The following is a 27,006-nucleotide window of genomic DNA, read 5'->3' as shown; positions in this document are numbered from 1 at the left end:
AGAGTCACTGAGCAGTATCATGGGAGTCTGTTCCTAGGACTAAGGTGAAATTGTGAAGCTCCCTTGCTCTGTGTTTTCCTACAACAGCAGATGGGCACTAGCACAACAGATGGGCATGAAGAACAGTGCCTTTTCTGTGATAGGGTCAAGGCAACAGAAGGCCCTGCAAAAGAAGCCCACTAGGCTCATCACTGCTCACTTTTCAAGGCGCCTTGAAGACATAGCTTCCCCCTCCCAATTTCCTGGTACTGCTTTTTAAATTGTTTCTTTCTCCATGATGGCTGCCTTCCCACCCCCTCCCATTTACTGCACTCTCAAGGATTATGGGTTTCGTTTGGCTTCTTTAAAAAAAAAAACCCAACATCGCTGCATTGTTGCAATGTTCTTTATTTTTATTTTTCATTGTTAGTGGCCTTAGGTAGTTTAACTATAGAATTTGCTACCAAAGAATGTGGAGATGGTCCCCAACCTACATGGTTCTAAAAGGGCACCAGCCAAATACATGGGAAATAAGGCTATCACTGGCTACAAATTGGGAAACAATGGCAGGAAAGGAATAGTGCTGTCATGTCTTGGCTTGTGCATTTCCCATAGGCATCTGGTTGGCCCCTATGCTGGAGTAGATGGGCATGGTCTGATTCATAAGGACTTTTCTTATGTACTTTGTGTAGAAAGGTAAATCCAACCTATAGCCCAAATTGGTACAGTTCAAGAAAATCATTTGCCTTGAACACATGAAGCGTGTCTGCTGCCAAGCTAGAAATTGATCCTGACCACCACAAAAATAAACCCAGGCATGCCAAAGCCCTCATGTGAGCTCCATATATTCAAGCATGTTGATATTTCTGCTTTAAATAGGTACTTCGGCATTGTCAAACTGCTTCCACCCACGCTAAACAGTTCCTTCAACTACTAGATAGATAGAATACATGGGGATTTACTGGGTCACAGGAGATCTGCAAGAGGTTCATGAGCAACCATTTTGCACCTGCCTCCATTGGTGGGCAGGAGGAGGAAAAAAGATATAGACCCTGCATGCCTAACTCTGCCCAACCTCTACCTAATACCTGAGAGGTCTAAATACATATTTTCAAAAGCAGGCTTGAAAAATAGGATCCAACCCCCTAGGGTGCTTTTTCTACCTGTCTACCTGTACTTGTTCCTGACATATATATTTATAGCTACCCTGTTTCTCATATTTTAAGACATATATTTTAAGAAATATAAGCCATACCCCGAAAATAAGACATAGTGATAGGCACAGCAGCAATGCTGGCCGTGGCAGGAGGAGGAAGAAAATAATAATACATCCCTTGAAAATAAGCCATAGTGTGTTTTTTTGAGGAAAAAATAAATATAAGACATGTCTTATAATATGAGAAACACGGTAGATGTGCAAATATATACTATATCCTCATGTTACATTTCCTCATTAGGAAGCAGGATCATCAAGCCATCAAGGCTACCACTCCAGGTTTTAAAAGCTATCATAGGCATCAGGCATAATGTTGAAGATGTAGCAGAAGGAATCAGGCAAGGTAACACAGGGATCAGAGAAGCTACACATTTGCATTTAGCTGCCCATCCCAGGAGAACAAGCAAATGTTATATGGGATAATAAAATAAATAAGTCTATTTTACCATCAGACTCAAGGAACAAGGAACAAAGTTACTATAAAAGTATTTTAATAAATGAAGTCTATGGAACTGACTATTTGTTAAAATGGTGGGTTGGTCTACATTCCTATTGCACCTTAGGAACTCACATTTCAGTTGTAAACCATCCTTTTGTCTGCACTCTGCAATTTCAGAATTTACATATAAGTTACAAAATACAACAACACACTGCAGAATGAGGTTTAGCACCACATAGTTTAAGAAAAACCATGTTTCCCAAGATAATATTGCATAGAAAAAGGGCTCTTTAATTTGGGGGGGGGGAAGAGGGGAGGAACGTGTTCATGTAGCAACAGTACAGAACTTTAATTGCTTTAAAAAACAAATTGCTGTTTCAGCTAACAAACTTATAATTTACTCTCCAATAGCAAAGTAAGCATGAGTTCTGCATGAAAGCACACTGCATTAACTGTTCATTTTAAGCAAACAATTTCCCCTCCTCTTGTAGGTTTGAGTTGACAGAAAGGCAAAACCTAAATATAACCTGAGAACCTGCCATCTTAAAAAGAACAAGCTCATAAGTTTTTCATTTTCCAGTGCAATCTTCAGAAGCCTAAGGGATCCATTCAATAACAAGAAGCTTTCATGCAGCGCATCTAAAAGTTCAAAAGTACTTCATACTCCTACTCTGAAAAATCCTATCCACAGTGATGTAAGGTAGGTTGGAATCATTATCTTTATGTTGGTAACAAGAGAGATTTGAAATAGAGGTCTCTTCACAATGGCCCAGATTGCACATAACCTTAAACCATAGTTTAGCTCTACACTAATGAGGCTGAATGAACCTGAGCATCACATCAGATGTGGTTCTTCCCTTTCTTCTTCTCCATGGGTGGGAGGAAGACTTTGCAAAGCTTAGTTTCACATTTAAGAAATCTCAGCTTAGCATTATATTGAAACAAGGGAATTGATTTTTTCTTTTCTTTTTTTCTTTTTGAAACTGACTAGATCTTATTTTAAACCAGAATCCCTAATTCAAATGTGACACTAAGCATAGAATCATTAAAAGAAATTGAACCTATGGCCCAGCCTTCGTCTTGGCCATGCAAGAGGAAAGAAAAAGTACGCAAGCCCAATACTTTGCTCTGGTTCTTTCAGGTTCATCCACACAATGCTAAAGCAATGGAAATGCCCTTCGGACTGCAGATTCTTTGCTCAAAACGTTTTACGTTTTCATTCTCCCCACCCCATAGCTCTAATTAGATTTTTTTCGAGCACACTCATTCAGATTATATACAATCATATTTTGGGCTGTTTACTAATTAAATTCGTAGCTATTCAATCATGTGCCTTTTACTGGATTAATTGAATTTTTTTGAGTATCGGTATAACCTCAACAGTAGTGCCTTTGAGATTAAGTGAAATAGAAATGCAATGCAATGAACAAAAGCTACCACTCATTAGAAGGAAATGCCATGTTTAATATTCACTTCTTTTGATCCCTGTTACAGCAACAGGCCAAAACAAAAGTAACCTCAAATACAGCCTCGCCAATTCTGCCCTCACTAATAAAAATTGTCCCCCCGATTAATCATCTAACTCTTTAGATGATTAATCTACCAATTAAAGATCCAGTCCTAATTGCATCCTAAATTTATTTACAAACAGTCTAGGCTATCTTCATCACATTACTTCTTCTTTCTTCCAATTAGTGTTTAGAAGTTTCTGGGCAGCATCCAAATTATTAGTCCAGGTCATAAAGCTTTAAGTAATATTTAGAAGCAGCTCTTGGGGAATATTAAAGATCTACAAGCATTATAAACAGGCTGTTTGACTATTCTTTGTTATGCCACCATCAAAATTCCTTTCGTTAACATAAACACACACACAGCAACCAATATAGAAACTATATTGACAGAAACCAAGACTCAGTGCCAATGCGGGAAGATACCCTGACATTACCCCGTTTGGGACATTAAACAAAGATGGACATCACCATCATGTTCTGGGAATATATTAATGGATATTTGGAAACACAGCGCATTTTTACAGCCAATCGTAAGGAATCAATGCATTTCAATTATCATTCTGTGTCATTCTTTTTAGTAAGTTTTTGGCAACAATTTTAGACTAGATAGATCATTCTTCCAATGAAGCAGGGCAATTTTTATGTTCCTGTCAAAGTGTACTGTAAGTATGTTTTTTCTAAAAGAAGTTTGTTCTCATTAGTTGTTACAATGGTATCCATAAAATATCTAAAAGGAAACTTTGTTTAGTGCACATGCACCACATATTCTGAGCTCTTCTGTCAATTTTTTTTCACAGACCGACTGAAATTAATGAATATAACTAATTCAATGGGTCTGAGTAAAACGTAGTTGAATACTACCCCATTTCTCCAATTCCACTGGATGGTTTTCAAGGAAATTTCAAACGTTAGTTCAGGAGTTCTGTGAGGGCAGTTGCCGAGAGCAAAATATCATCACACGTGTGCCCTTTGGAATTATGGTCCAATTTTACAATTTAGAGTTGCTTGGATCCAGATTAGTCCTTCCATGAAAATAAAAAAAAAGAACAACCACTCAGCAAAGGCTCATCTAAAGGAAAGGGATGGAAGGTGATGTTCACCACTTCCCCCTACAGCAAAGATGAGGAACTGTGGCGCTCCACAATCCCTGGCCATTGGCTGAGGCTGGTAGGAGTCAGAGCCTAACGACATATGGAGTTGCACAGGCTTCCCTGTCCTACAGCCTCCTCCCATTCAACCACCCAAAGCAGATTTTCAGGGATGCATGGGGAATCAGGCCATTCTGTGAGCTTTCCACAAGTGCAACTCCACTCATGAGTTCTCTGGATCCACAATGCACATTTGCCCCAGCACCCCTTCTCAAATTTAATTTCAGTTTCCCATTGCTGTCCCATACAAATCTTTATACATTGGCCTTACATGCAAGGTTTGGGTCTCACCCACCACCCTCTTAAAAATTGCCTTTTTTAAATTGCTGATATGGAACACAGAGGCGGGGAGCTAGGTACATCTCTGAGAGATTGGGAAAGGTATGAAACTATCTCCAGCTCATCTTCCTCCCATAAACAATTAGCCAGAATGCCGTAGTGAAAGAGTGGAAATGTCAAAATAAATAAAATCAGCTTACCTTATTTTTTAAAATAAATAAGTAAATCAGAAGAATCAACCATGGGGAAATTTATCACCTTTTAAAGAAGGAATCAACTTTGGAACATAATACAATGAAGCATTCATCAGGCTGCACCAGCAACTCAGTCTATTTATAGAGACTGAATACATGAGCTGATAGAAACATCCCATTACCATCTGTTTCCAGAATAGCCGAGCCCTTTTATTGCTACATGCTAATAAGCCCAATAAAGCCACTTCTAGTTCAAAAAATGGTTATTTCAAGAAATGGGTTCAAATCTATGTAGCTTTCCAATTCCATATTTAATTGCAACCTTGCTCTGCTAATGAAAACATCTGCAATGGTCACATCTGTCAGTCATGTCAATGTATAAAGGTATTTGTCACTGCAGTAGTGCAGCAATAGGTATATGTAGGATAGATGCTGTCAGCAGGTTAGGGCCAGATATAGATCAGGAGAAGAGGTTTCTTACATAAACCCAGCTCTTTCTTCCCACTCTACCACTTTGCCATTGCTCAGAACTTCCTGAGGATTCATCAGCATTCTGATGGCTTCGGAAATAGTCGTGCTAGTGCACATGTGCCCTCCCCATCCCCCCATATGTAGGAAATCTGAAGGACTCATCAGAGAAGGGACATATTACTCCAGGAACTCTACTGCTATTTTGTAAATGGCACCCTGCCACCATGTTGCTCATCCTTCCCTTTTGCTGGTTGCTGGTAAATTCACCATCTCCACAGTGGATTGTATTCAATAGTGCCTTTGCCTCTGTGGAAAGGGCTTTTCCTTGAGCAAAGTGGAGCCCCCATTTTTTTATTTTGCTGATTCCTCTCTACCCAGCCTTCCTTTAAACCTACTTTAGAGGGTTAGGGCACCTTCCAGAACAGAATGAGAAACAGCCTGGGAGCAAACTGTCTGAAAGACTTCCTGAATTTATATGTACCTGCCCAAACTTCAAGATCAGCACTGGAGGTCCTGCCCTCTGATCCACCCACTATTAGGTTAGTGAGTCCAGGGGACTTGGTCTTCTGCGTGACAGCCCCACAATCAGTGGAACAACCTCCTCAGGGAGGCACACCACTTGTGTGGCCTTTAGACAATCCCTGAAACTTTTTAAAATATTATTCCCATCTGCTTTTTGGTGATTCGATGGCACCTAGTTTTATCATGGTATTATCTACTGCTATTGTTTCAATACTACTTAATGTTGATGTGGGTTTAAATTAGCTTGCGATTAGAGATGGGAGAGAAATTTCATTTACTTCCTATTTAAAGGTGAGTTTAGCTAACTTGGCCTTCCTGAAGCAATATGAAACCTGAAACATAGCCATTCTTCTAAAATTCACTCAGAATTTTTCAATGCAGTTCTCCAGCCAAGGAATGTATATAGAAATGCACATACTAACACTGAGTATTCCTAAAATGCATTGTTGTTGTTTAGTCGTTTAGTCGTGTCCGACTCTTGGTGACCCCATGGACCATGGCACGCCAGGCACTCCTGTCTTGCACTGCCTCCCGCAGTTTGGTCAAACTCATGTTCATAGCTTCGAGAACACTGTCCAACCATCTCGTCCTCTGTCGTCCCCTTCTCCTAGTGCCCTCAATCTTTCCCAGCATCAGGGTCTTTTCCAAGGATTCTTCTCTTCTCATGAGGTGGCCAAAGTATTGGAGCCTCAGCTTTACAATCTGTCCTTCCAAGGAGCACTCAGGGCTGATTTCCTTAAGAATGGATAGGTTTGATCTTCTTGCAGTCCATGGATAAAATGCATATATTAGTGAAAATAACAGACAATGATACATTAGGGAGAAATGTTTTGCAAAAAAATGTGTATATGAGGCAACATGGGGGGTGTACAAAGATGATGACTTTTCATGAGGACTTAAAATAATAATAATCACAAGCTGATGTGGAAAAGTGAAGAACTAAACTTAGGACCGGAAAACTGAGAAGAACCAAAACTGACAGATTCACCCATCCCTACATGTGATATTATATTGCTGGTTCACATACTGCTTTGTAAGCTGCCTTCAAAGGCTTACGAGGGGTGTTCATTAAAAATTTCCCCTGACATACTTCCCGTGGACTGAGACAAACGAAACTGGGCACAGTTATTAGTCCTTCTTTACATAGCTATCAGCAAGAGTCAAATACTTCTCCCATCGCTTTATGCAGCTGTGGAGACCTCATCTGTAAAAGTCAGCAGGTTGCGTCTGAAGCCACGACTTGATGTCAGAAATCAGCATTTCATCATGTGGAAAAAGCTTGCCCTTCAAAAATAACTTAATGGTTGGAAAGAGGTGGAAGTCCAATGGGGCGAGGTCGGAAGAATAAGGGGGGTGAGGAAGTCATGGGACCATGCTTCCATCTAAGCAACATGCAAGTTGTGAACTGGGGCATTATCCTGCAGGAGGCAGACACCTTTGGTCAGCATATCACACTTCTCGATTTTGATGGCCTTCCGCAATTTCTGCAGCAGTGAAGCATAGTATGTCCCAGTAATTATGGTACCCTTTGCCAGGAAATCCATCATCACTACTCCGTGCTGGTCCCAAAAGACCGTAAGCATGACCTAGCCCGCTGACAGTTGGACACGTACCTACTTTGGAGGTGGTGCGATGGAGTACTTCCATTGTTTGAACTGGGATTTAGTCTCTGGGTCATAATGATGGACCCATTTTTCATCCTGAGTAATTAGTCTAGCGAAGAAATCATCATGGATTTCGTGACACATGGCCAAAAGAGCCTGTGAGCATGTCACTTGTTCCTGCTTCTGGAAAGGTGTCAGCAGCCAGGGAAACCACTGTGCAGACACCTTTCCCATGTACAAATATTGATATTGTACACCTGCAGCTAGTTGGCGAACGGTTATGCGGCGATTCTCCAAAATGCCAGCCTCCACTTGCTGGATGGTGTCTTCATCAATGGAGGACTGTGGTGACCCAGGAATGGGAGCCATTCCACCGAAGTCCGACTACACTTGAACTGACAATGCTAGTGCTTGACTATGTCATATGATGGGGCATCTTTCCCATAAGTCCCTTTCATCTCATTGAACGTCTCCCATGGCATGCGCCCTTTCATGTACAAGAACCTGATGACCGCTCTGCATTCAACTGGTTCCATTATCAGACATTACTCCATGTTAGCACCCATATCAGACAAACTGTTAGGAGTTCAGAGCTACAAATTATGTTACCTATGGAGAGATGTATCATTATACATGTGCAATTTCATCCTCCTATGATATCTTTAATGAACGCCCCTTGTAACACTCTAAAATGAGGTTAAAAAAACACCTAACTAACTAACTAACTAACTAAGAATGGCATGGAAACCTAACTAACTTAATAACTAAGAAGGAAATGGAAGGCCACCATAGGTAGAGATAAGAATAAATGAAAAGCAGATGTTCTGTGCAGAAGTGCTTTTGTTTAAACAATCGGCTCCAGCCCAATATATCCTGTTGTATGAATGATTCAATGAGTCTGGAGCCTGAGCTGTGATTTTCATACACCTTTATAAGCAGCAGGCAAAACAGTGTTTTGGCTACCCATTGTTAATATTTGTTCTCATGGGCCTCTAGCATAGGTGGGAGAGGAAGAAAGGAAGGTACACTGCAATTACATTAAACAGCATGTGGTCACATTTTTCTCTCAGACACTTAATTTAAGTCTCCTCTCCTCCCCTAAAATAATCCTAGCCAACTCTTGGAAATGAAAATTGGATGGCTCGTTGAAATGAATTTTGAATAATACACTACAATAGAGGGGAGGAAGCCTTGGGGTGTCAAACCTAGCATATTATAACTTTCCACAAGATTAACGTACCAACAAAAACTGTTAAAGCTTAAACAATTTATTCAGAATACTCTCTGCCACTCAAAGCTGAACAATGCAACACAGTTGTGGAGGGATGATCTGTGACTACTTCAGGCCACAAATGAAAGCATCCATGAGACATGAACATATAAAGAGTTAGGCAATATTAAGGTTCTGATTGGCCAATGACTCCAATGGCTTGGCAATCACAAATTGGGAGGGGGGGGTCATTGCTCAATGTCAAACCCAGATATTTGATGCAAACATGGGGGAAAGTCTCAGGAAACTGTTCACATAACTTTAGCCAGAAGAAACACTTCTACGATTTTGTGGTGGCAGGGAAGTAGAGAGCCAAAGGAACTCATATCTTTCCAGATAGCTGGAAAAGATGAGCAGCGAAGCAAGTCAAATCAACTGGATGCTCATAAGTAAAGATGGACTATTAAAATATTGGGAATTCCAGTCATTTGGCGGTATAGTTAGAGAAACTGATAAACTGCCTGGCCCCAGGTTTTATATCAAGCAATGATGTAGCAAGTGCAGCTGCAAACTTTAAGAGAGATTGGAAAGGCTGTAGCTCAGTGGCACAGGCATTGCTATCTGTGGGAGTCCAGAACTACAAAAAGACTTACGAGGTGAAAAAGAAAACGGCAGAATGAGAAACAGAATATCTGAGTTGCATGCTAAAGGCATTTTGTTTTGCAGGGAACAGGAAAGAGATGCTTATACAGTGGTACCTCGACATCCGAATGACTCGACTTCCGAAGGTTTCGACTTACGAAGTTGGCAACCCCGGAAGTTTTTTTGCCCCGCACGCGTTCTGCGCCTGCGCAGAAGTGGCACGTGCGGTCTGCACATGTGCAAAACGGGCGCTTCGACAACCAAAGACTTCGACTTACGAAGAGCGCCGCAGAACGGATCACCTTCATAAGTCGAGGCACCACTGTACAGGACAATGAAGGAGAGGGCAACGACCAAGCCGCAATGGGAAAGGGCAGAGCAAGGTAAAGACTAGAGCCAATAAAACTAATGGGACCCAAGGAAGTCTGTGTCAGGGGACCACCAGGGGTCAGCAGGGAGCCCAATGGGATGGTGCAAGGGCTCCAAGATGCTGCTGCTTCAGAGCATTGTCCCAAATGTGGTGTTGAGGCTCTCGCAGCAGAGGAGAGCTCAGGGGATGCTGATGGAGGAGAACTCAGGGGATGCTGACGGCTCACAGGAGCAGTGGGGAAGGTCGGAAGTGTCGGACCTGAGCGCTGTGGAGGGTGAAGTGTCAGAGACTAGAGAACCTGCTCAACAGTTGAGCAGTTCGGGGGGGGGGGGGGGACGTTCCCCGCCCCTTCATCCCAGGAACGCAGGGGGGGACAAACACCGGGAGCAAAGTGGAAGCTGAGAGCTCCCAAGTTCCTTTGTTGGTGCCAATCTAGACGCGTGCCACATCCGGATTCTGACTAAGACTAGACAGTCATGGTCATTATCTCTCTGTTTTGTACATATGTATATAAATAAACGCTGGGGGGAAAAGAGTTAGAGTTTGAAGCATGATACTCGTGTGAAGGCAACACAGCACCCTTACTTCCTGTGACTTCCCAGAGATATTTAATTGTCCAATGAGCTGCTCAGACAAACAGGAAGTCCTCAGTTCAAGTCTGTCCACGGCTGAAAACCTGAATGCAACTAGCATTCATAGAAATAGAGAAAAACCAGCTCATACCCCACCCCATTTTGTGTGCCTGCTATGGAAGGCACAAGGGCTATGTCAGCTTTTGAAATAATATTCTGGGGCATGAAGCAGGTGAATCATGGATAAATCAAAATATCAAAATTTCATTTATTCTTGCTGTGGAACTGCCATGGCCCCTAAGATTTTCTTTTGTATTCTGCTATAACCCTGCATAACAAAATCCACAGTATCTGGTTGCTGTGTTAGCAAAGGTCAGAAATGTCCATTTAGAAATGGGTGCCAATGCAAATACAATCTTATTTTGATTCATAGGTCTGAGGACCAAACTCTAGCACTGTGGGGTGAGATCTAGCCAAAATTAAGCCCTAGGCATTAATAACATTTGGGATTATGCTAAAATCCTCTTCCCTCACAAAAATTGTAATGAATCTGGGAGAAAGCTGACAAGAACATCTGCTTCAGGCTGCGCATCCTTTATACAGCAGTGGTGGAGAACCTGTGCCCCTGCAGAAGTTGATGAACTACAACTCCCATAATCCCTGACCACTGACCATGCAGGCTGGGGCCAATGTGTGTTGAAGTCCAGCAACATCTGGTTGGCTGCTGGTTCCCCACCACTGCTGTCCTTCTAATACATCTCTTAGGGATTATGGTTTAGATCCGTGGTTCCCAACGTGGGGTACACGTTCCACAGAGGGGCAATTTGATTATTAAGGGGGGCAATTCGAGAATGAGTTAGACCAAATTAATGGCCTTTTAGGCTTCCTCCACATGAATAGGAGTTCACTTTTTGAATAATAAGAATTATATGTCACCGGGGGGGGGGGGGGTCAGGATTTTAGAGATGCTTAGGTAGGGCATGGCCAAATATTGGTTGGGAACCACTGATTTAGATATTTTAGATAAAACTTGGCAAAGATCATAGAAAAAAATGACAGCAGTTTTAAAATGCTAGTGATTTTTTAAAATTCTGTGTGCATGCAACACACATACATCATTTATAGATGGATGCAATGCACAGGTTCATGCTGAAGCCAAAAGCCTCAAACTATGAGAAGAAGGGTACTAAAAGCAGTACATGGTTACAAAGGGCATCATAGTAACAGGTCAGAACAGTGTAAATTGATGGAATGTCATTATTCCTTTAAATAAATCAATACATGGTGTAATATGTCATGTGTTCTTGCTCATCTGAGGTTGCATTTTCCTAATTTTAAGACCTACTAAGGAACAGATGGTTGTTGTTATTATGTCCTGAGGTCTGTATCTCAGGGTATATATGCATAAATAGGTTATCTGTACACAACATGCACAGAATACTTCTATTTCCTTTTTGGTTGAAATGACCAGGATGGTCACAAATAAACTTAATACTTTTTCTGTTATGTGAAACCACTGAAATAAAAGAGAATATGCTTTCTTTCCCCCATGATTGTACTTGGGAGTCCCAAGACTTATACCCTAATAACTTTGTGTCTACTCCGGTCCAGTTTGAAATATTAGCTGAACTTCCTGTCACTTTGGCTTTCTTCTTCTACCTTTATTTTTTTAAGAAGTCAGGAGGTTCAGCTGGAAAGTGCAAGCCCGCAAGTATAGGGCAATTAAGGGCTTTGTTTTTTACTGATGCGACTCATTTTGACTGTGGCTCCTCCATTAGAGAGTCATCTCAGTCAGCATGGCAGAATTACCCATTTATTAGCCTCTTTTGTGCCTGTAAAAAAGAGTTGACACATAGCACTAATAGTATGAGGTAGTAAGACTTTATCCACTTCAAATGCCACCTTGAGGGCCATTTTAAGTGTGGCAGGCTCAGCTTTCTTGCATCATCATATCCCCCCCCCCATATAAATTTTTGGTTCAAGTTTTATCTCCACTGCATAGATGGCTCAGTGGTATTGTTTCATTATCTACATCACTCAAAGGCAAGGAAGGGATTCCCTACCTGTGATACGTGGGACATTATGGGAGGAGTCATTTGGTTAATCGTAGTTAAATATCTAGTATAGATATTAAGCGGGCTTCAAAAATAAAGATGGTGTATTGGAGGGAAGGGAAAAAATAAATGTTCTGAAGGGAGTTGTTTAAGAACAATGTATAAGCTTTTGGTAATGTATGAGCCACTGGGCCAGTAAGACAAAATCTAAATCAAATCCCTTATGAATACACAGTGGAAGTGAGGAACAGGTTTAAGGATTTAGATTTGGTGGACAGAGTGCCAGAAGAACTATGGATGGAGGCTCGTAACATTATACAGGAGGCAACAATGAAAACTATCCCAATGAAAAGGAAATGCAAGAAAGCAAAGTGGCTGTCCAATGAGGCCTTACAAATAGCGGGGAAGAGAAGGCAAGCAAAATGCAAGGGAGATAGTGAAAGATGCAGGAAATTGAATGCAGATTTCCAAAAAAAAGCAAGGAGAGACAAGAAGGCTTTCTTAAACGAGCAATGCAAAGAAATAGAGGAAAACAACAGAATGGGAAAAACCAGAGATCTGCTCAAGAAAATTAGAGATATGAAAGGAACATTTCGTACAAAGATTACCATAATAAAGGACAAAAGTGGAAAGGACCTAACAGAAGCAGAAGACATCAAGAAGAGGTGGCAAGAATACACAGAGGAATTATACCGGAAAGATATGGAGGTCTTGTACACCCCAAATAGTGTGGTTGCTGACCTTGAGCCAGACATCCTGGAGAGTGAAGTCAAATGGCCCTTAGAAAGCACTGCTAATAACAAGGCCAGTGGAAGTGATAATATTCCAGCTGAACTATTTAAAATTTTAAAAGATGATGCTGTTAAGGTGCTACACTCAATATGCCGGCAAGTCTGAAAAACTCAGCAGTGGCCAAAGGATTGGAGAAGATCAGTCTACATCCCAATCTCAAAGAAGGGCGGTGCCAAAGAATGCTCCAACTACCGCACAACTGCGCTCATTTCACACGCTAGCAAGGTTATGCTTAAAATTCTACAAGGCAGGCTTAGGCAGTATGTGGACCGAGAACTCCCAGAAGCTGGATTTCAAAGAGGCAGAGGAACCAGAGACCAAATTGCAAACATGCACTGGAGAAAACTAGAGAGTTCCAGAAAAACATCTACTTCTGCTTCATTGACTACACAAAAGCATTTGACTGTGTTGACCACAGCAAACTATGGCAAGTTCTTAAAGAAATGGGAGTGCCTTATCATCTCATCTGTCTCCTGAGAAATCTCTATGTGGGACAAGAAGCTACAGTTAGAACTGGATATGGAACAACTGATTGGTTCAAAATTGGGAAAGGAGTACGACAAGGTTGTATATTGTCTCCCTGCTTATTTAACTTATATGCAGAATTCATCATGTGAAAGGCTAGAGTGGATGAATCCCAAGCTGGAATTAAGATTGCTGGAAGAAATATCAACAACCTCAGATATGCAGATGACACAACCTTGATGGCAGAAAGTGAGGAGGAATTAAAGAACCTTTTAATGAGGGTGAAAGAAGAGAGTGGAAAATATGGTCTGAAGCTCAACATCAAAAAAACTAAGATCATGGCCACTGCTCCCATCAGCTCCTGGCAAACAGAAGGGGAAGAAATGGAGGCAGTGAGAGACTTTACTTTCTTGGGTTCCATGATCACTGCAGATGGTGACAGCAGTCACGAAATTAAAAGACACCTGCTTCTTGGGAGAAAAGCAATGACAAACCTAGACAGCATCTTATAAAGCAGAGACATCACCTTGCCGACAAAGGTCCGCATAGTTAAAGCTATGGTTTTCCCAGTAGTGATGTATGGAAGTGAGAGCTGGACCATTAAGAAGACTGATCACCGAAGAATTGATGCTTTTGAATTATGGTGCTGGAGGAGACTCTTGAGAGTCCCATGGACTGCAAGAAGATCAAACCTATCCATCCTGAAGGAAATCAGCCCTGAGTGCTCACTGGAAGGACAGATCCTGAAGCTGAGGCTCCAATACTTTGGCCACCTCATGAGAAGACTCCCTGGAAAAGACTCTGATGTTGGGAAAGATAGAGGGAAGAAGGAGAAGGGGACGACAGAGGACGAGATGCTTGGACAGTGTTCTCGAAGCCACCAACAGGAGTGTGACCAAACTGCAGGAGGCAGTGGAAGACAGGAGTGCCTGGCGTGCTCTGGTCCATGGGGTCATGAAGAGTCGAACACGACTGAATGACTAAACAACAACAATGTATGAGCTATAGTTTAATTTTTTGGTTGTGATAGATGATAGATAGATAGATAGATAGATAGATAGAGATAGATAATCAATCTCCCCAATGGGTATACCAGAGTTTTAATAATAAGATGGAAGCCAAATCACATCTCCAAACTTACTTTAAAAAGAGAGAGAATTTCAACACTGATTACAGGTTGGGGCAGTTCTTGGGAAGATAATTTGCAGCAGCATCTCTTAAACTGGAAAGAGCAGAGGCAGACTCAGTTCTCACATGCTAGTTTGGAGAGAGTGCCCTTTGCTCCTGGATAGTTCCTTGCTCAAAGAATCATATGCAACTCAATGTTGTGTTTCAATGTTGTAACACACCCTGAGACCTTAGGGTGAAGGGTGGGTAATTAATAATTACTAAATAAAATAATAATAACTACAGTAGTGCTTTCCATCTTAATGCCCTCACACTCACACAAAAAACTCCCCCTTTCCTCACACTCTGCTGTGGATCCACTAATTTTTTCTAAGTTTTTTTTAAAAATAAGATTAAAGTGCAATACCCACACATTTTCTCCTGATTTTATTACCAAGACTAATGCATCAAACCAATTTTATAATAGGTTTTACGAGCAACACACACACACACAATTTTGCTATGACAGAATTGTCCAATTCACTTTACTCATCACAATCCAAAACCAGAGCAAACAGTCTCTATTTTCCACGTGGGTGCCCAGGCAGTGCTGCATAAGTACTTGCAGAACAGTTTGATAGGAAAGATCAATTAAGCTGCTGATCTGTCTTATAGAAGCTATGCTGCCAAACTAGAGACATCTGGGATGGGGAAAAGTTTCAGGCAATCTAATTACAGGAGTACTTTGGGACTGCTATAAGCACCATATTTTATTTATTGTAGATGACAACAACAACAACAACAAGCTGCATCACCAACCACTGAAAAACATTTGGCATTGCCACCCTGGTCTCCTCTGGGCTAAAATGTGACAAGATATCATATTAAACAATTGTGTTCTACCAAGTCCCCGCGCAAACACCGCTGTCACACACATTCACATCCTGTTTGATTGCCATGGGAGCAATATACTTCAATCCTGTTGACTGGATTGCCAGAGAATATCCAAATCACTGAAACACAGGAAGTTGTATGCATGTTTAGAGATCCATGTATAATAATTCCTTCCCATAGATATACAAGTTTGATGGATCTGGCTGACAACAAAGCACACGATGGGTGGTTGCTATCTTGCCACAAGTTTTCACAAAAGATCTGTGTGGGCTTTCATGTGGGAAACCCAAATTCAAATTTTCACCCCACCTAGGGAGTTCAAATATGCAAACACAATTTCTCAGCCTTACCTACTTCATGGGGTTATCTTGTTTCAAAGATAACTGCTCCTTGAGCTGCTTGGAGAAAGGGAAATATACACAAAAGGACTGTTCATTTGAAGCCCTCCATACATGTTTCCAATGCAAGGAGGCAGAACATTGTGCTCCATCACTCCACCCAACATTCATGCATTCAGTGTGGCATTTAGAACAGGAGTCTATGCAGATTTACATGATACCTATTATCACTATTTCATTCCCTGACAATTGCAAAAAACCACAATTTATGAAGCACTCTGTACATTCAAAGTAAAGTAAAGGTAAAGGGACCCCTGACCATTAGGTCCAGTCGTGACCGACTCTGGGGTTGCGCGCTCATCTCGCATTATTGACCGAGGGAGCCGGCGTATAGCTTCCAGGTCATGTGGCCAGCATGACAAATCCGCTTCTGGCAAACCAGAGCAGCACATGGAAACGCCGTTTACCTTCCCGCTGTAGCGGTTCCTATTTATCTACTTGCATTTTGACGTGCTTTCGAACTGCTAGGTTGGCAGGAGCTAGGACCAAGCAATGGGAGCTCACCCCGTCACAGGGATTCGAACCGCCGACCTTCTGATCGGCAAGCCCTAGGCTCAGTGGTTTAACCACAGCGCCACCTGGGTCCCTTACATTCAAAGTACTTCCCATATATTGCCCTAGGGTCCCTACAACAGCCCTGTAAGGAAGGTCAGACGGATGGTAGAGTGAGCTTGCCTGAAGCTACCTAATGAATTTGTGGGTGAGATTTTACCAGGGGATAGCTTGGCTGACAGGTCACACATCTACTATACTAAACCTGCTAGAACCTGTTCTCCTTCATTAAAACATTCAGATTCCATCAACCATCTGCCATGTCACCTCACTAAGCTCTTCCCTGTTCTTAAATCTATTTCCCCAGTGATCCATCAGCAAAATTGCCACCTCACTTTCTTCTCAGAGCTATCAGGAATACTTGCCAATGGTAGAAGAGGTATGCTGCTGTTTGCCTCAAGAGGCATGGACAGAAGTGGAAGTGATGCATCAGCAGAGGCAGAAAAGCAAAAAAGGCAGAAAGGCTTCATTAAGCCTGGACTTTAAAAAACAAAACAATGCAGTGTTGGGCCTCAAAACAGACTGATAAATGACAGACATGTTGAAAAAGAGGTGATCATGCAAGTCCAATAGGTGCCCAAAATGTTCCTTGTAGGGTTCCCCAATAAGCTTGCCCAATAATCCTAGGATGGCATAATTCAACTAAAAAGGGAACGTTTTCTAAGGGGCAAAGCCTCCCACCTTCCAAGTAAGAAGCTACGTTCAAAAGGCCAGCTATATTTCAACTGTCAGCCATTATGAAGAGTGGGTAGAGGACAGGGAATCACTGCAGCTTACGCATTGTTTTAAGGGGAGAAATCTAAACCTTGAAAAATTCAGGAACGACTTTAATCAATTGTGGCTCCTTTTCCAGAATTAAAACTAACAGATGTACAGTAACTCCACAGCCTTGCACATCCTATTTTACAGTTTCCAACTCCATTAGAACCATAGCTTCATGACTGATTATCTTCAAGATTTATTTTTATATGTATATAAGGAAAAGAAGCACACACCAACACGGAGTTAAGCACGCCTACAGCCTGTAGATTTTCATCCATCTTAAACATGCTCTGCATTGGATTGCAGCCAAACAACATTTTCAGAGGCAGCTAAAAAGAAGTTACATTTAGATCTAGCATGAGAACAAAAGAGATGAAACTGATGTTGGAACAATGATAAGGTAATATATAATGACTTTATTCAAGTTTGAGGTATGGAAACGTTTAATGTCTAAAAATTAATTGTTTCATAAAAGTCATTAGTAAAAAGATGTTGGTCAATGCAATATGAGGCAAGTTTGGCAGTTTCAAACTTGTAGTTAATGTTCTTCTGGTGATTACACTTAGGAAAAGTCTGATTATATGTATGTTTTATTGATTTTTAATCCGCTGCAGCCAATTGGAAGCCGCGTCGGACGTTCAGGTTCCAAAGAATGTTCGCAAAGCGGAACACTCACTTCCAGGTTTGTTCGTTCAGGAGCCAAAATGTTCAACTTGCAAGGCGTTCGGAATCCAAGCTACAACTGTACTTTCATCTCCTCTCAGGGCAACTTCCCATAAAATTCCTGTAACATGGACACCTTTTGTACACCTTTTCCCACAGCTAAATGTTTCCATCAAAGTGTGTCTACCTTTCAGTTTAGCCCTAAATATCTTCAGAAGGAATTAAACAACACACATATAAAAAAGGGGAGAAACTTTTAACAGTGATTTAAGGCAGGAAACAAGACGGTAAATTAAAGAAATCCACAATATATTGCCAAATTTATTTAGTCATCTAAAGAAGTGCAAGCAGCAGCTCAAGTGTATTGTGGAAAAATGATAACTCCTGCTCATCGTCACTCTTACATGTATAGTTCAACTAAAGGTAGCTGTTGTTTTTAAGTTCCATTATATGAACACCCTTTCTGTTCACCCATCTCTATAGTAGGGTCAATTGTTGTTGTTTAGTCGTTTAGTCGTGTCCGACTCTTCGTGACCCCATGGACCAGAGCACGCCAGGCACCCATCTCTATAGTAGGGTCAATAGTATGTTTGAAATATTATATGGATTACTTCAGTACTATCATTCTCTGCTCCTTCCCAATCCACCCCCTAGTTTAAAATATTTACTTTGCGGGATTTTTTTCCAAAAGCTTTTGTACACCAGGAAAGAGACTCTTCTAACCTTAGTTCATAAATATATTCTGAAGTATTTCAAAATGGTAGGTGTAAGAAGTCAGATAGCCTGTACAAAGGGCAACAAGATGTGAAGTAGAGAGGCAAATTTCCTCCAGAGAAGATTTGTCTCTGTGCTGCTTTTGTTTATTTTGGTTTGTATTTTTGTGTTTTTATATTGCAGACCACCCCATGATCCTCGGATGAAGGGTGGTATAGATTTTTTAAATAACAACAGAAATAGTTCCACATCTAAAATTAGGGATTCCTCTACCAGAAGACAACAGACATCACTTATTTTGTTTTCCAGGGCTACTTTCACCAAGAATCTCTGCAAACATCTTCTGAACTTAGTCCAAAAATGCAAAAGAGGACACCTTAACCTTTCTGCGCTTACCTTACATTCATTTGCTCTCCATTAGTACTACCCTGGCCAAGAGTCAAATCTAGCACAATTAAGACAAAATTGATCTAAAGGCTGATCCTGATATTTTTCTGCACATGCTGCATTTTCAGCTAGATTTCTAAAGAGAAGGAAGATCTGGAGGTAGAATCACAGGCCTTTTGCATTTTTCAAAGGAGTGTTTTGTCTCCAGAGTTTATACTTTCCACATGCAGACGGCCTAAAGCATGGCTAGGAAAGCAGATGAGGCAATTCATTGCACTGAATCAACTGCATTGCAGAAAATAAAGGTTTAGACCAGCCTTCATCCACCTGGTGCCCTCCAGATGTTTTGGACTACATCATCTCATCTCATCCCCAACCCAAACCCCTGGCCATGTTAGCTAGGCCTGATGGGATATACAGTCCAAATACAACAGTAGAGTTGAGAGAGAAAGGGCCTTAGAGGAGAAATTTGTGCTTCTATTTGGCAATGTTCAAAGTCACATTTCTTGATACATAGAGCACAATTTTTTTTCTGGATTAAAATTGGAGGCATTCTCTCTTCAGTGCTCACAAAAAACATATTACTTTCTCAGTCAGTTTCAAGAATAAAGGTCAGACATCCTTTTGCACCATACCCACCCTGTTTACCCAGTGCTTTCTGGGAAATGAAGAGTCTTCAGAGATTCTCTTCAGCTATCAATTGAAAAGGTTGCGATCAGGAAACCTCAGTGCTTCCTTACTTTCTCTCCCTAATGTAATGAGGCCACCCCTCTTCAACAACCCTAGAGTAGTAGTTGCATAAAATATAACTGCTTAATTTTCCAAACTATGCTTTGACCCTCCTGATGTACTCTATCTAGCATGTCGTTTGAGCATCACTGGTTTAAAGCACACTTTGTGCAATAGATCAAATAATTTACAGAAACACAGTTTGTGCTTTTGAAGAAAATGTGTGAGATCCATGCCTGAAGCCATCCAGACTCCACAAATGTAGCCTCGTGCAAAATGCATTAAAACTTCACTTCTTGAACATACCCTTTCTTGCAATGTATACATTGTCTCTTTGGCTATAACCACTGCACCCACTACAGAGTTGTCCTAGCTATTTCAACCGAACTACAATATGAATTAACAGATTAACTTTCCAACCAGTCAGATATCACCATTACTTATTAAAACAGCTGAATTAAAATTGAAATACAAATCTCCAACATCCATGTCATCAATACATCTGTTCCACAAGGAACACTCATGAGAAAGTTCGTGAAACTGCTGATCACAATCCTTTCCATGCCAATGCTATAAAGGTAGCCTCCTCAGTTATCATTTTCATCTTTCAAGCAATGCATTTTAATCCAAAGAGGAGAAAGTGAAACTGTAGCACACCATTCCTTGTGAGAAAAAGGATCAAAACACATAGGGTTCATAAAAGACAAGTGTGGTAATGTTCTTTGTGAAAACACGCAAACTGTGTTATTGCAATTTGCAAACAAATACTGTTCTCAATACCAAGGCAGGTGAGATCAACACATTAAAAATAGAATCTGGCATATCAGACCGCCAAGGCCAGATGCAATTCGCCCCATGATCTCTAAGGAACTGAATAAAGAATTGGCTCAGCCACCAGAAAAACCAGGAAGTGTTCCAAAGCTTTTGAAGGCCAATTAAGTATCCATAGCTAATGAGTGGAAGGGGGAGAGGGTGATAGATTTTCAAGTACACGTCTAGGTCCAGTAAAATAGAAAGTTTTGATACAGTCTCTCTTTCCCCACCCACCCCATCCATAAGGGTTGAAGAAGTTCACATTAAATTTAAAGAACTGGAGTGAGCTTTAGGAACAACAACAAAAATGACTTGATGACTGGCCACCTGGAATGATGAAGCAAGCACAAAGCAAGCATCTCCTCCTCCAACGAGCGGCAGTCTGTATACAACCTGACAGTTGCCTTCCCTTACACCCTCTGTCCCCAACTTTGTTCCTTCAAACTCAATTAGCTCAACTTATCTACATTTGGTGGTACAGCAGCAAGATTTGGCTGCTGTCTCATTTTCCTTAGTCCATCAAACAATATACTAAAATAATACTGAGACTGTTTTTACCCCCTCCAACACATTCATAGCACATGTCCTCCCTTGCCTGCAGGACTAAAGATCTACTTAAGACAGTTCATGTTACACACACACACACACACACACACACACACACACACACACGGATATTGTTTTCTCTTCCATCTTTTCTGTGCCTACACTGATTTTCTTTTATAACATGAACAACACAACTTACAATAGAAGCTTGTGACTAGTTTCAATGCAATGTATGCTCTTCAAAATTTATTATTCACCCTAATTCTGCTTCCCTCTTTTCCTCTGCTTCTATTCTCTGTCTTTTCTGTCCAGGGTGGATTTGATTTAAATCAAACTGATTTAAATCACGATTTAAATCACGATTTAAATCACTAGTCAGTAAGGCTTGATTTAAATCATAGTTGATTTAAATCATAAAGACTAATTCTTGCTGGTATAACTTTATTATGCAAGTAGGTGAAGATTTTTAGAATAACAACTTTTCATATTAGTTTTTTTATCCCCAGTTTAATAGGTTAATCATTCATATTTGGACAACTTTACTGTTGTACTTAGGAAGGAGAAAAATAATCATTACCTTAATAATAACAATTTAAATAGATTTATTCAACTGAAACAACATTTCAGCAAATGTTATTTGCTTAAACAAACATCCATGTTTGTTAACTAATTTGGCTAAACAAAAACAATATATATATATTTTAAGAAACTTAGACTGTCAGCCCAGCCTACACATGAAAAACTTAAATACTGTCCACTCCAAACAATCAGGAAAATATTGTTTCTATTCTATTCACTGAACTTCTTGAAACTTAGCACTGAAGGGGTTGATTCTGTATTCATAGGTTTGTAGAACAATAGGATTAAGGTCTTTTTCTCAACTCTGTTCATGTTATAACATTTTTGCTGTGAAGAAGAGGCATGTGATCTCTGTTGAGTCAAATTCAGTTTTGAGAACTGCAAAAGTAAACCAAGCACCTGTGATAATATCTTGTAGGCAGAGAAACTGCCCAATAATCTTACAAAAACCTCTGGAAGAGGTGAATGGATTAATGGAATTTATTTACCCCAAAAATTAAACATATACAACCTTATACTACATAATTAAAAAACTAATCTTTATTTCATGATGGAATAACCTTTGGATGGTAATATGTTTTCCTCAAAAAGCATTTTATTAAAAAAAATCCAATTTAAATCAAAAAAATCGATTTAAATCAAAAAAATCCGATTTAAATCAAAAAAATCCGATTTTTTTGATTTTTTTAAAAAAATCATTGATTTTTATCCACCCTGTTTCTGTCACGCTTTTGTTCATGCTCCCTTTCTTTCCCATGCAATCTTCATCCCAGCATATCTATCTCTTTCTGTTAGTTTCTTCCTTTCCCACAAAGTTCTTCCCCATGTCAACATCTTCTTATTTAGCCTCTCCACAAGTTTTACAGCCTTTTAAAAACACAATCTTGTCCTCCCATTTCTCTCACTCAATTCTAGTCCTTTACCCTTTGCTTTTCATCTTTTTAACCTTTTGGGACTTAGAAGCAGGTCTTAATCTGAGTTGGGGTTTCCTAGTTAAACTATGGATTTTACCTCCACATGGTGTAGTGATGGCCCACCACTTGGACAGCTTTAAGGGAGGAGTGGAAAAATTCATGGGGGATAAGCCTATCAATCATTACTAGCTACAATGCAGGAAGTATATGCCTCTGAAGAGCAGTTGCTGGGAATCACACATGGGGAGAGCACTGTTGCAATCAAGCCCTGCTTGCTCATTTCCCATAGGAAGATGCCCTTTAGCCTGACCCAGCCAAGCTCTTCTTTACATTCTTAAGAGCACAGCTCCAGAACATTTTTCTATGGAAAGGCCTTGTAGCAGAAGAAAGAATAAATGAAGGTATAGGCAGACCGCAGTTACTCAGTAGAAAGAAAAAAGGCAACCACAAGCCACATGAAGCAGGAGGAAGGGCTCTGCTTTCCAAGTAATCATCTTGAACCATGGCTCTCTGAATTAAGTGCTGACTAAAAGGCAGCCTGGCAAGGGCTAAGGAGAAGCAGAAGCTATAATAAAACCAAACAAGGGCAGGATCTCTTTTTTCACTGATGCACTCAGGTCTCCATTTCTATCTTACCTCCAATCTAATTGTAACAGCACAAACCTGTAGATATGCCTACACAGGAATAAGTCCCACCGAGCTCAATGGGGCTATTCCCAGGTTAAGCAGGTTAAGGCTTGTAGACCACACTTTGGTAAAAGCAAATGACACCCCACTTGGTTTATAATAAAGATTCAAATTAAAATAATTCAACACTTTACAGAAATATCACCAATTTCAGGAGACTCACTTTCCTACTGGTTAACTCTTAACTACTGAAGTCATAAAATACAGCACTTGGCTCATAAAAAAACCCCTGGATGAATCAGAAAGATACATACATCCTGTAATACATAAAGCAATGGAAAAATAATGTTGAAACTTCCTAAAGATCCTGACCCTAAATTCGTCAACATTTCTTTATTTGCAGCAGTAGCCTGATGGGGAACAGATAGCTACTGAAGCAATGGTGAGGACTTGCAGGATGTTGCAAAATTGTTTACAATTTCATTTAGTATAAAAGCTAGCCACACCAAGATCAGCAGCTACAGTGTTTCTCATTATCTCAAACAAATTGCAATAGTTTGTTTGGGTGTAAATCATGTGCCCAGCATGTTGTGATCACAAAGGATAGGGTAGAAGACATTTAATGACCACGAGGCTCACAAAGTAGAACACTTGAATTCTACTTCAAAATCTCTTGATTTATAAACTTCATCTTACAATATTTATATATTATGAATAATTCCAGTGTTGTTGTATACTAGCTATTCATATACTGGTTAGAAGTTGTCCAGTCACAAAATACATGCTACATGCTGAATACATGCTACAAAGCCAGAAAGTTAAATGTTTTCAGAGGTAATTAATCCAGGTTCATCGATATAAAATATTTTCCCACCCCTATGCATGTTAAATGGTAAAGCAAGGAGTCTAATCCCAATCAGTAGCCAATGGTGGCCAAGAGACTTGAAGTATAAGTGTAGACGGATGCAGACCTACTGTCTATTATGCAGTTGTCTGAAGACCTTATTGCCCTGGCTACATGCAAAAATATAGGCATCAATCTTGTGTGGATACCTATTTGAAAATCTGAAGAACTCATACTTACTTACATGTTTAATTTTAGACCCATGTACTGATGGTCATGGTATTCACAGTGAATTGATGCTGATTTGATTTACTGTTATTATCTGCATTAGTATTATTTGTATATTTTTTCTTCTCTTTAATTATAATAACATAATCAAGTAAGTAACATAGAGAGACAGTTAATTCAAGCCAAGCACAGCAGTGTCATTTTATCTCTGCAACATAGGAGCTTCCCCCGTTTTTCAGGGGATAATACTGGATGTCTGGCATTAACTGCACAAGGGAATGGAGAAGGGGGGAAATGGCATGTATTGATGGCAAAAAGACTAGGGAAGGATCCATATTACAGAAATATCCAACAGCAACATTGGATGAACTACTAATTTATGAAAACTTAAGAGGCAGAATTATTGCTTATATTAATTTAACCACAACAGCTATTTCAATATATAACATTCTGCACTATGCAGCAGTTAGGAAAGGGTGTATATATGGGACAAATGTAAGGACAATGACCAACTAATAGGAAATTGTACAAGTGATCAAGGTGGGCTTAAATGTCACAGGTGGTTTCAAAACATAGTGAGGAGAACAAGGGAGAAAGGAAGGAAAACAACAACAAAGCAGTAATTAATTCCTAAAAGGATGCTCCTGCTGTGTGAAAATCACGCAGCGTGATCATGAATGCCTTTCCACTTATTTCCAAATAGGTGCTTGTGTTTATGTCAGAAGAGACTTTCATCACATGCTCAGAAGCACTTTCTTTTTCTCCACTGTAACACCACATGTTCCATCGATAAAACAAGTTGTGGGATATGAGATGTAGAACTGATTTTGCTTACATGATCTAACATTATTTTTGAGGGGTGGGGTTTTTTCTGTAAATAATTCAAAAACATATTAAACAAAAGAAAACAGTTTCTGGGTTTAAACACTAGTTATGTCTCTTATCTTATACAGCTTTTGCATTGGTGGTTCAGTAGTAGAATTCTCGCCTGCCACACAGCTTTTAATCAGCAGACCTGAGCAAGGCAAACATCCACCTAACCTTCTCCACATTCCTATTATTATTATTATCAGTGGGGGTTTTTTTGGGGGGGAACCGCAGGGGAACACATACACCTAAACATTTTGTGAATCTTTACTCCATTTGCTGTATTTATTTATTTTCCCCAATATGAACTATAAAATGGTGATTTTCTTGAGTCAAAATGAGAGGACCCCAAAACATTTTTTAAAGAAAAAAAGGACTGATTATTATTATATACCGCCCTTCATCCAAAGATCACAGGGCGGCTTACAACGCACACACACACACACACACACACACACACAAAACAACCCACATAGCATGATAAGGAACATTCCTAGGCAGAAACCTTAAGAATCCATCTTTCCCACATGTTCAAACTATGTTTGCCCCTCAGAGGGATGGATGACTGTGTGGAGGGAAGAGGCAGCGAGAAGGGGGGGGGGGTGATTCCTATAAACGAAACCTAATATGAAATCTTAAATGTGGGCATTCATATTGTATAAATAAAACTGTAAATATAAAACAACAAACAAATAGAAAAGGATATAAAAATATATATACCAACACACAGGAGCTGCAGGGGGGAGGGGGGAGCATATATTAAACTCCTAAACAAAGGGGGTTGGCGGGGTGGGTGTTGAACCCGAGGTATCTGACCCCCACCCCCCTTGACACACACAGGGAGGCAGAAGGGTCGCGCGGGTGGGGCGCGTGGAAACGGGAGAGAAGCGAACGGCTCTACCTCCTTCTTCTTCTGGCCTCCCCCGAACTGGACACAAAGGAGGAAGAGGAGGAGGAGGAGGGGAAGGAGGCTGCTCCCCACAGGCAGGTGCGGCGCGAGGCGCCGTGACGGGGCCATGGCTTCCAACGGGCGCCGGCGCGTCAGTCTCCGCCACAAGCACCTGGGAAACGCCGTTATCCACGCCGTTCTCCTCCGCGCCGATTGGGCCCCGAGGAGCACCAATCCAGAAGCAAGCCTGCTACTGGGCAAAGCCTTCTGGGAAATGTAGTCCGTTCCATTCCATTCTGTTCTGTGGCGTTGGTTCTCAAAGGGTGCGGAGGGCCGCGCTGGTGCGGCAGGAGAGGATGGCAGGTGTGGCGGGACCGGCTCAAAGAAGCGTTTAAACATTTCTGTGTACTATACTATACTATACTATACTATACTATACTATACTATACTATACTATACTATACTATACTATACTATACTATACTATATATGCGCGCGCGTGTGTGTCTATTATACACACAGAGACACATACATATACAGTATTCGCAGAATGTGGAATAGGCATTTTTTTCAAAATCAAGCACTGCTTGGAGTTGTTGCTTTTTCTTTCCCAATGTATTTCTTATTGATAAAAAATAGTGAGGTATGAGCAAATTATTATTACTATTATTATTATAATAATTATTAAATATGTTTTTGTTATTAATTTTAATATTTATACCCCACCTTCTTTACTTTTTCCATAAAATTTTGATCTTCCAATAAATCTTCATTCAATCTCCATCTAAATGTAGTTTGACTTTCTTTTTGAATTTCCATTATCATGGAATTTTGATCCAACAATGTTCTGGGATTGATTTCTATTTTAAGAAGTTTGTTGTTTTGACCTAAGCTCAATTTATCTACATAGGAAAATGAATGTACACAGTGATATGAAGCTGAGAAAACATCGGCAGCTTGCCTTTAATGCGGGGTAGAGAGAAGTGTGTGTGTGTTTCAGCATTCTGTGCAACTTAAAACTCACT

The 27,006-nt window shown here is 40.5% G+C and overlaps 1 protein-coding gene across 1 annotated transcript in view; it reads right to left on the bottom strand.

Moving 5' to 3' along the window:
• TUSC3 (tumor suppressor candidate 3) overlaps positions 1–26,168 on the bottom strand; it is a 125,611-nt gene extending 99,443 nt beyond the window's left edge. Inside the window, exon 1 of the mRNA XM_060278821.1 lies at positions 25,994–26,168. Within this exon, the coding sequence (XP_060134804.1) occupies positions 25,994–26,110 (117 nt within the window). The 5' untranslated portion in view covers positions 26,111–26,168. The remainder of the gene's footprint in view (positions 1–25,993) is intronic.
• Between the last annotated feature and the right edge of the window lie 838 nt (positions 26,169–27,006).

The sequence above is a fragment of the Zootoca vivipara genome, chromosome 9 (genome assembly GCF_963506605.1).
Source record: "Zootoca vivipara chromosome 9, rZooViv1.1, whole genome shotgun sequence".
In the NCBI taxonomy this organism is placed as follows: Eukaryota; Metazoa; Chordata; class Lepidosauria; order Squamata; family Lacertidae; genus Zootoca; species Zootoca vivipara.
This window is presented reverse-complemented; position numbering and strand designations above follow the sequence as displayed.